The following is an 11,021-nucleotide window of genomic DNA, read 5'->3' as shown; positions in this document are numbered from 1 at the left end:
GTTTTTACGCGTTTTCTTTTTTTTTATTATTTTTTAATTTTTATTATTAAAATAGGAATAGGGGTAGTTTAGGAATAAAACAAAAAAATTTATTAAAAAGGACGATTTTAATACAAAAAAAAACTTTAATGACGATTTTAAGTCGAAAATTACAAGAAGGACGATTTTGATTCTGGCCCTCAACGTTAGGACCAAAATCGTACTTATCCCATTAATTATTATTCTTATCATCTCAAGTAAAATTTTGTTTGTTAACAAATGACACTGAAACTCACTGTGGGCGTACTACCTGGCTGGCCAATAAAGAATGGGCCAACTATATTGATTTGTATCGTGGTTTTGGTAGATGGGCTCATATCTTCTTCTTTTTTAAAATAAAACTTTATATACATTTTCAACTTAATGTCTAATAATAACGTAATCTATTAACTAAGTTGTTGATGGAATGATTAGCTCACTTGTCTCCTTAATCAAATATCCAGAGTTTAAATTTCACTTTATATATACAATATTTAATTGGTCTTCGATAAAACGAATTATCCTTTGGCTTGTCGAGAGAGATACCATGAAAAAATAATAAACAAACTACTACAACTACTATTATTAGTATGTATCATAAAATAAAGAAAAAATTTCACTCCCTTTTTCTAAGAGATGCTAAAATGACACTCAAATTTTTTCTATTTATAAAATATATTTTTTTTCTTATAATTTTTTTAAAAAATCTCCTCTTTAACTTATTTAAAATTTTGTGTTAACTAATGTCAACTTTATCTATTTTTTTTAAAAAATAAATTATATTTTATAAAAATATCTTGTAACAAAAATTTTATTTTTTGTGATTAAATTTTTTATACCAAAATATCATTTAACAAATTATTTTTCTAATGATTAAATTATATTTTTATTAAAATATCCTTCAAAATATTTTGTAATGATTAAATTATGATGTCAATGCATATTAATTTTACATTAAATTAAAAAATTCTTCCTGAGACTAATAGAAAAAAAAATATTAAACCAAACTTGCAAAACCATGTTTAATAATATGCATTGATATCATGATATTAACAGTAAAACATGCAAAAAAATTGTTGTTAAAAAATTTTTGGTTAAATTATAATTTAGTAACTAAAAAATTATTAAAAGGTATCTTAGTAAAAAATAATTTAATCATTAAAAAATATTTTGAAGAATATTTTCGTAAAAATGTAATTTAGCCACTAGAAAAATAATTTGTTAAAAGATATTTTGGTAAACAAAATTTAATTATAAAAAATTAAATTTTTGATAAAGGGTATTTTTGTAAAAAAATAATTTATTTTTCTTAAAAAATAAATAAAGTTGACTATAGTTAATACAAAAAATTTCAAATGAATTAAAGAAGAGGTTTTTACAAATTATACGAAAAAAAATATACTTTTTATAAATAGAGAGAAAAAAATAAAAGTGTCATTTTAGTATCTCTTTAAAAAAGGAGTAAAATTTTCTCTAAAATAAAAGGAAGTGGTTTTTTAATATAACTAAACAAATACTCATTTAGTCACCAAACAACTTTTAAAAGTCACCAACAAAAAAAAATACTCATTTAACAGTAAGTAATGTTAGACAAAAAAAAATAGTGTCAATAACTACTTTAAAGATGACTACTTTTAAAAATCAAGGTTAAATTTTTTCGCTCTACTATTGGATCAATTATCTTGTATGGGACAAATATCTTGTATGGGACAAAATATTAGGTATGAAAATGAACATAAAAACATAAATTTAGTGGGTGCTTCAAAAGATAAATACTAATACTTGAAGAGATAAAAATAAGAAAAAAATAACTATTTGTACCTATAAACTTTACGAACGCTGACAAAAATATCCATTAAACAAAAAATTAACGTTATACTTATAAAAGATAGATTTTATGTGACAAAAATATAAAAACCTAACATTTTGATGTCTTTTTAATAAAATTTTCAAATTATCCATAAATCAACAAAAAATTAAAATTTGAATGCTTTTGTCACACAACCTATTTTCATGGGTATAACATTAATTTCCTTGTTTGATGAGTATTTTTATTAATGTTCGTAAAATTTATGAGTACGAATAATTGTTTTTCCACAAAATATTTAGTGGATATAAAAAAAAAAAGTTAAAGTGATGTCTATTATTAAAAAGATAGTAAAATCTCACCTTAGGTTATTTGACCATATTGAAAAAGATTAGGACAACATCAAGAAGATAAATAAAATGAAATGATAATATGATAGTTAAGAGCAGAGACATATAAAAAGACTCTAAATAAGTTGATGAAAAGTGATAGAAACATAAATGGATTGAATACTGACAATCTGACATGATTCATAACAAATCGTCTGATTTATATGAACAAAAATATTTTTCAATTGGGTATTTGCACTCCCAAGAACATTTTACAAGTAAACACTTTTCAAAAATCGTATTTTGTTCTTCCGCTTGCTAAAATGAGGCACAACATATCTGGGATATCAAGAGAAGAGGAATAAAAATTCCAAGACTCGAGCATTAATCGTTTTCTTGATCCTTTAAAATGAACAACCTGCGAATCATAAACACAGGGATAAATTAGGGTTAAAATCTCACAAGACAATGTAGATATTTTTCTAAAACACCAAATGAAGTGCATTCAGATACATCACCGAAATGGTAGATAAAAAATATCTTTCCTTTTCCCCAGTAAATTACCATTTTGACTCACAAAATATTAGTTCACTACTCTCTCATGGTACTCGAAACTCGAAAGATCGATTTAACTTGACAAATCGACCAAAGTGAGAACCGATTTGTTAGCAAACTAAAATTCTGAGGGCTAATTTAACTGTTAACATAATCTTTTGCGTACCTAGTGATAATTATCAATTTTTAAGGATACCGAATCATACAAGGATTAAAATGGTGATTTATTCTGGGAAAAAAAAGAGACGGGGGCGGGGTGAACCACCAGCTTGATCCTTAAAGGATCTACAAATCAACCCCCAAAAGACTTGTTATTTTTTTTTAAAAAGTATTAATGAAAAGACATTTTAAGGACTAATTACTATATTAACCATTCTGATAACACATGAGAATATAACATCTTTCTGAGTCTCTAAAATAATGGCATTTTAATCTTTTGGGGCTCAAAGTGGTGCTTAACTCTTTTCAATGGCCGTCTCAAGAAACATTGATTATAAGCTGTTTCGAACTCGAAATATACAAAGCACATTTAAGTCTGAAATATACCTTGACGTCCAATGGCATGCCACGAAACTGTCCAGCACCCTCTGGCGGAGTCCAATTGTACATGGCACAAGGTAAGAACAATACTTTAGTACCGCGAATGTCTTCGGTGAAAGCAACAGTTTTGGAAAACCTGTTGGCATCAAATTGAGGTTTGGACTTCACAACCGAAGCAAGCGCCAACTGATCTCCAAGCATCCGTGAAGCTTTCATGTATTCCATGCGGTAAACTCTCAAAACATCTTGTAGAAAAAGCTTTGCCCTTCATATATTATGAAATTAGAGGGAGGAATTAGGAAAATGGAAGAGCTACTGATTTTCAAACATGCAAATGGAAGAAAAATGATCAGCAAAACAATGAGAAAATAGAAGATCATGAAATTGATGGTACTATTAATTAACTTGCAAGGGGGGAAAGAAGCATATCAAAAGTATTAATTAACTTGCAAGGGGGGTAAGAAGCATATCAAAAGTATTTGCTGGTATAAACTTTTACATGTAATATCAAAGCATATCATGAAATTGATGGTACTATTAATTAACTTGCAAGGGGGGAAAGAAGCATATCAAAAGTATTTGCTGGTATAAACTTTTACATGTAATATCAAAACTCCTCAGTCCTCACTATTTTCCATCTTTTAAAATGACTTCGGTAGCATTAATGAAAACAGCAGAATGCTAGCATAAATGGTAGAGTTTAAGTTTGATTAATTCTTCATAGGAATCATTCATAAGCAATCTCCGAACAAATGTTTTAGCAGAATTGAGTCAGATCTTTAAACGTTCATCTAACCGCTTAAGCTTTTATAGGAGTTTCTCCTTAACAAGTCTAATGTAGTCAAAGAGAAAATAAATCATCATAAACAAGAGGCGCTATATGATTTATTTAGTGTGAACCTAATTACACCAACAGTTTATGGAAACCATGTCCAAAACAAAAACAATACCAGTGTTTTTCATGTTTGAGAAAACCTGAAACTACCAAGAGATGTGTTACAGGACATGTATTGTGAGTTCAACAGACAAACGATCTACTGGAAATTCTTTATTTTTGCAATTAAAGTGAAACTATAGAGACAAGATTGGTCATGATTTATTAAATATTTGATTTTTAATAAAAGAACTAAAAGGGTATCATTTGATCCATACAAGCAACCCCGTTATGTGGAATAAAGCATGGAGGTTATATATGAAGTAAATGTAGTTAAATGAAAATCACATACAGTCCAATTTGTTTACCTTAAAATTGCATCAGGAGTACCCCTGACTGCAATGAATCCCGAATTTATCGGTTGTCCCTTGTTGTTCCTAAATGTTAGAGCCAAGTCAAAATTCGGATGGTCATGAAAAATCTGCCCTAAATCATCAACCACTGCCATATCAGAATCGGTGAAGATGTAGTGAGTGATATTCCCTGGCCTCTGAGAAAGCATCTTATGCCGTGAATCCAAAAAGGCCTGTAAAGAAGGAAAAGACAATATCTTACCCTTAAGAGCTACATCATAAATTCTTATTATGTTAAATGACAAAAGAACAGTATGATGTGACTATATAATTGGAATATCAAACAGAAAGAATGACAAAGATAACAGAACCATTGGTCTATTTTTGTGCATGAGATTGCAGCCACTGGCAAATTTATAAAGTAATAATTTTAATTAGATTACAAAGACACATAAGGAGAAATGTTCAAAATAAACTCATACAGATGATCAACTAGTTTTATTCAAAATATTTTCTATACAGCAACGTGATCTTACAATATAAGACCTGATCCTTTGGAGCATCAATTTGTCTCGTGAATATTCACCTTGTATAGGATAAAGGGTAACTTGGCTTCTCTGTACTGAGAAGTCAGACTTCGGATCCGTGAGAATAATCACATTGCTCCGGGGCATTGCCACCTGCAGATGTCATCCATACCAAACGTTGAAGAAATTATTCCTAATATAGTTGTATCGCAATATATGCTTAAAGGAAAATGACAATAACAATACACTTCAATAAGTTAGACGCCCAAATATTTTGATCAACCTTTGATATAAGTAGATCGAAGAAAAAAGTATGCAACATAGCATGACTTTTGCTTGATGGTTAGAACAAATCAGACATAAAAAGTCAGAAAGGCTAGATCAAAGAATTATAGGATTGTCTAGGCACTATTTAATCTTTCAAGCTACAAAGTTACATTATGATTCATCTTCCAAGCTCACTCCTAGTATTAGTTCCATTTAATGAACTCCAAAAGTATAAAATTATAGAAAAAGATGAAGGACTTCATCAATCTGCTAGGTAACAGATAATGTACAGGCCACAATAAGCAAAAACAATAAATTTCTTTTGATACAGTGAAGTAAAGTTTTATTCAATAATTACCTTAATGAAGTTAATGAAGGCATTCAGCACGGCCATTGACCTCTCAACCTTATTATATGAAGCACTGCCAACTTCTGTTTTTATTGCTTTATCATCTGCAGTATTGACTGAGGAATTATAAATTGTAAAAACAGTGACAAATGCAACACTATCCTCCAAAGATGATCTTCCGTTAGAACCATGTGTTCTGTTAAGAGCCTTTGTTCCTGTAAATTGTTAACATGTAAAAGACAACACTAGAATTATGAACATCTGAAGTAATGTAACCAAGTTAATAAATGATATGAAAGTAGTGAATATAATCTTGACTTGTAAACATAAAAAAATCAGCAAAAGGAAATTGTAATTATCCAGATATCATTACATATATCATTAAACCGTAAAAGTGATTCATTTGTCTCTGATGGAAAAGTCAACCTTGGGGAGAGATTTCATGACAGACATGGATCTATCCAAAACAATATAATTACAAATTGGCTACTACCTGATAAACTGCTATTTAAAAAAATCATTTGGCCAATGGTCTAAAATCCAAGTACCATGTGAAGTATACATACAATTTTGCATTTCAATACCCAATTCACAAGTAGATTTTACAAGTAGCCCTATTCTAGATAATATAAGTTCCAAGACAGACATATATGGAGTTACATGTTTTTGAATCAAAGCATATAAGGAAATGAGACAAATAAACGTAGATACCTTGGCATTGCAATCGATTAGATAAGCCTTGTCCAGCCGCAGGACCAAGAACCAGATGATCAAATTTTTTATTAAGTTTCTCGGGAGGTTCCATCGTTTGTGAACTCTGCTGCAACTCCTTCACTGAAAAAAGCATGAAGTTTACTTATAAAGCACACTTGAAAGCAGAAAGACTAATAAAAAGGAAAGAAGGTATTACCCACCAGAAAATAGATGAGTAAGCAATAAAATTAGAGGAAGACCAAAAAGAAAACGGTGCCATCCCCTCATCCTTTTCATGCCCGATAGATGTAGAATACAATTTTAACGGAAACAGGAACAAGGAAGAAACTAAGATAGGTCCCGCAACCACTTGCGTCTCAGCTGCATAAATGATAAAAAAGAATTCAGGATCACGCTTGACACGAAAACAAAATGTAGATGGAGGGGAAAAAGAAGTAAATCAATTTTTTTCATTAAAAAGGCATGCAGTTCAACCACCCAAATAAAAGAGAAAAATAATAGAGGGCAGTTTGGTGCTATAAGGGTCCTGGTATGTGGGAGTCCAAGGAAGGGTTTCGCTGAAAGAAAAATGCATATGAAAAATGTGTGATTTAACAAATTTTGAAAAATATCATGGGCAAATAACAAGTGAATTACTTCAGTTAGCTCCACCAGAATAGCAAAAGCCTTTTGCTAGTTTAAAATGACTACGCTGTCTTCATGTGATAACCAAAAAGAACAAGAAATTACTATTGAACATTTGATTGGGTGTTGGTAGCAACACTGAAATTGCAAAGAAACTTAAAATCAGGTCTCCTAAGTTCCAAACATTTGATGGGGTGTTCAAAGTAACACTTGTTTATTGTAGTATTAGTGTCAACTAAAGTTGCATAAATATTATAGAAGTCAAATCCATGCAAGTTGATCCTGAACTGGAAATCAATGTCTTTCAAAAGAACAAATCTTAACAAGGCATTTTGAATGGTTGAAATTTAAAACCAACCTGAAACTGCAAAGAAAGTTACCATATGTTCCATGAGCATTTGATACCCTACCCAACTTGCTCTTCATTACAAGTTTGTGACTGGTGTAGAATTAGTGTCAACTAATGCAAAATTGCAAGATTTACATATTTAGAAAAATGTATAAATATTAAGAACATAAAGTTTATACAACTGAACTCAAAGTTGAAAGCAACATCTTTCATAGGAACACATCTTTTATATTCGTACTTGATGGGGTGTTGAAAGGAAGGCCTTAAATTGCCAAGAAACTTAATTGCAATAATCATAGGATACAAAAGCAGCCAATCCTTACACCAACTACATTTAACTTTCCTGCTACAATCACAGCCAAGTGAAGTGCAAATTTGCAAATTGCAATCAATGACTACTTTAGATTCAATAGCTAAGCTTCAATCTGTGAATTATCCTTCAACTCAACTTGTCTATGATGTTTCTGAGTCTTAGTCATGAGGTGAATGTACCTAAATCTCATACCCATTAATGGATGCTTCCTAATCAAGACATCCTTTCTATAAGCTTCCCTAAGCACAACTGTCTGAGTCCTAATCTTATTGGAAATGTAAAATATGCCAGGGTGATGAACCAAAGCCTTCTTAAATCTTGAGTCCAACCCCAAACACTCTCCATAACAAAGTAAGTTCCCTCGCTCTGTCTTCTTTGACACTAGAAGACAGAGCAACTCATGCAAAATTGCCACTATCCACTTCTCTGCCAGGTCACTACTTAGATCAAGATGAAATGCATCTTCATATGGGGAAATATAAGGTAATTTTTGCCAATTCTCAACCCAACTCTTCACTCTCTTTTCAAGATCAAAACCTTTTGGATAAAACATGGGAAATGAAATATCATGTCTTCTTTTGTCTCCACAATAGTCCAAGCTCATTGCCCTCTTCTCCAAGTCAGAGACAGAGAGCTCTTTTCTCCAAGAAACAAGCTCTAAAGCAAGCATTTCTTTTCCGGATGATGGATCTTCGATGCTACAAACATCAAAATAATCAGGGTAATCGGCCAAAAGAGTCTTAACATAATCATGAGGAAGACCCAGATCCCATTTTAGCTTATCAATTACATAAAGTGGCAATTTTCCCATACCAGCAAGCATCAGAAGCCTTGCAATCCTATGAACAAAGTCTACACGGTTAATGGGACAATTGTAGATATCCATTTCTTCTTTGTGTAGGCATAAAGCATGAGGTGTGAGCTTAACATGTGGAGGGAAGCCACGATCTGGTTGGAATTGCATGAAAATACAATGATACTTGTCTATAAATTTGGTGGTTGTCATGGAAAGGTTAAGGGGATCTTTCAACAGAGAAGCATTGTATAAGGAGAGGGATTTGGAAGTAGATGAAACTATTTCATTCTTGAAGGAAACGACCTGTTTAAGATCTTTCTCTTTAAGGATTGCATTATCAAGATACAAGTCCCGAACCCATTTGACCTTTGCATTCACAAAAGTCCTAACAAGGATGAACTGACGAGGAAGTTTGGAGGGGAGAGCCATGAATGACCAGCTCACTACCCTGTAAAGTAAAACACTCTGTCACCAGGGTCCAATTCTTCAATAGACTTCAAAACTTACACAGCTAAACTCAAAAACTTTAACACAATATAAAGTTGACCAAAGAACAAAACGTCCAGCACAAACTTTTGTGCCATTCAACTATGTTCTATTTTAATAGAATGCTATAGCATTGCCTAATCCATGTAACCCGCACCACCCACTGGAATAACACTTAATTGTTTTTGTCAACTATGTTCAGTTAAAGCAACAACGTGTAAGTCTTGTGATACCCTAATCTACTCAAATTGTGTAAACATAACCTACAGAAGAATTCTCAAATTATAGGAAAATTGCAACCGGTGAAGGGAGAGACCAAGTCAAGCCGTAAGGGTCATATGTGTAGTTGAAACATTTGAATCTAGGACGGATTCTATTACAAGTAGGTTACACGATAAAATATTCAGTATCACAGTTAGCAACACCACAACATCACCTTCCCAATGCAGCAAACAGAGACGAGATACTTTCCTTACTCTGTTCACCAAAAATACACAACGCGAAAATTCCAAAGTACAGATTTAAAAAAAAAAAGGGTCCAGACTTCATATAGAATGCTTCCAATTGTGGACTGCCTTAGGCAATATCACTGACACAACGGCATAGGACAGCAATTGCAGTGTGAACTGAAATCACATGAATTGCCAAAATGTAACTCAAGGCCAAAGTCAATTAGTCACTTATATTTTACAAATGCAAAGAAGACAGAGATCAAATTCGAAGTTCACACATCACAGCAAATGCAAACATTCCATATTTCTATTTTTCTAAGCTTCCTCAACAACCAAAAATTGATCACCAAGCAAGAATGAAAAGTTCAAACTAGAAGAGAGGAGATCGGCGAAGAGATCTGACCGGCGGCGAGAGAGAGTACAGAGGAAGTGACCGAGACTGGGTGAGCAGAGAGCACAACAGCGACGGAGAGAGGCGCATAATACCGGAGGGGAGCAGATCGGCGATGAGGTCACAGGTTGCAGCCTCGCTGGAGAGACATTACATAGCTGCAGCAACGGTGAAGAGAGAAGACATAGCAGCAGCCTCAGTGAAGAGGTGGGAGTGATTCTGGACAAAGAAGTGGGCTGCCGTTCGGTGTTAGGGAAGATTAGGGATTTGGAAGACTGGTAAGTGAATCGGAAATGGGTTGTGGGCTTGTGGCACAGAGGTGTCAGGTGATTTTCTTGATAATTTTCTAATCTGGTATGCGTAGCGTAACATTTTTTTAATCAAACATTTTAATACTTAATTTGCCTAATTTTAAAATTTTCAATTTATTCAATACGATTCTAATTTATAATTCGTGATTCAATTATAATTATAATTACTAAAATATTTTTTTAATTCGTTTTTAAAATATTTTTTAATTAAATTAGTCATTTAAAAATTAAAATTTAATCATATTTGTCGTTCAGTCACTTTCTTAATAATTTTCTTTAAAAATTAATGTTGTTAAACGTTGCTCGACAACATATATATTATTATCTAGTCAACGAACTATAACTCAAATGACATCATCTCTCCAGTTCGAGTTTCACTTGTAACTTTGGAAAAAAAACATATGTATTATCTACCATGTCTAATTAGACATTGATTAAATATGTTTATAAAAATTTATTAATTTAGTCATTTTTTCCAATTACATAAACTCTATTCTGGATATGATTTAGCGATTAAATTGATAAATTTTTAAAAACATATTTGACCAATGTCCAATTAGACGTGTTAAGGGTCATATATACTATCAGTTAATGTTCGGTTGCTCGGAATTCCGGACAGATTGGAGTGGTGCTTCGGGTGAAGTGGGGGGAACCAGCTTGGGTTTGAGTCTGCACACGGACCGGTGACCTTCTGAACTCTTCGAGAAGTGAGGGGTGCCACCTGCAAAGACACTCCGACGTCTAAGTCAGAGAGTTTGCAGGCGACTATGAGAATAGTAAAAATGATGGTAGCGTACCTTGGGGGAGGGTAGGGTCCTCCCCCTTTATATCTTGTCAGTGGGGTGGGTCCCAAGAGGGCAGACCCACATTTCTGGATCCTTCCTTGCTCCAGCTGTCAGATAGCTGGCTCCCTGGATGAGAGGTACCCGGGTCAAGGTCCGGGCGTGTGATGCCCATAGACCGGCC

The 11,021-nt window shown here is 32.7% G+C and overlaps 1 protein-coding gene across 6 annotated transcripts; it reads right to left on the bottom strand.

Annotated features, from left to right (window-relative positions):
* Positions 2,301–10,102, bottom strand: LOC107605122 (protein ROOT PRIMORDIUM DEFECTIVE 1). 6 transcript variants are annotated; one of them, XM_016306878.2, is made up of 9 exons: positions 9,757–10,102; positions 7,316–7,417; positions 6,534–6,693; positions 6,331–6,453; positions 5,629–5,834; positions 5,013–5,156; positions 4,492–4,709; positions 3,256–3,514; positions 2,301–2,572 (listed from the first exon to the last, which is right to left on the bottom strand). In XM_016306878.2, exons 3-9 carry the CDS (start codon positions 6,607–6,609, stop codon positions 2,444–2,446), a joined length of 1,155 nt encoding a protein of 384 aa, XP_016162364.1. In that variant the 5' UTR covers positions 6,610–6,693; positions 7,316–7,417; positions 9,757–10,102; the 3' UTR covers positions 2,301–2,443. The 6 variants fall into 6 exon arrangements, with proteins under 6 accessions (XP_016162364.1, XP_016162362.1, XP_020960807.1 ...); XM_016306876.2 differs by lacking the exon at positions 7,316–7,417; XM_021105148.1 differs by lacking the exons at positions 6,331–6,453; positions 7,316–7,417.

This window comes from Arachis ipaensis, chromosome B06 (genome assembly GCF_000816755.2).
Source record: "Arachis ipaensis cultivar K30076 chromosome B06, Araip1.1, whole genome shotgun sequence".
NCBI classification, from domain to species: Eukaryota; Viridiplantae; Streptophyta; class Magnoliopsida; order Fabales; family Fabaceae; genus Arachis; species Arachis ipaensis.
This window is presented reverse-complemented; position numbering and strand designations above follow the sequence as displayed.

Bases quoted from the DNA above. Each gene is read 5' to 3' on its own strand.
- LOC107605122 (XM_016306878.2), bottom strand. From the start codon at position 6,609: ATGAAAAGGATGAGGGGATGGCACCGTTTTCTTTTTGGTCTTCCTCTA. The intron at 5,835-6,330 runs GTATCTACGTTT...AACAATTTACAG, and splicing joins TAATCGATTGCAATGCCAAG to GAACAAAGGCTCTTAACAGA. The intron at 2,573-3,255 runs GTATATTTCAGA...TATGATTCGCAG, and splicing joins GCATGCCATTGGACGTCAAG to GTTGTTCATTTTAAAGGATC.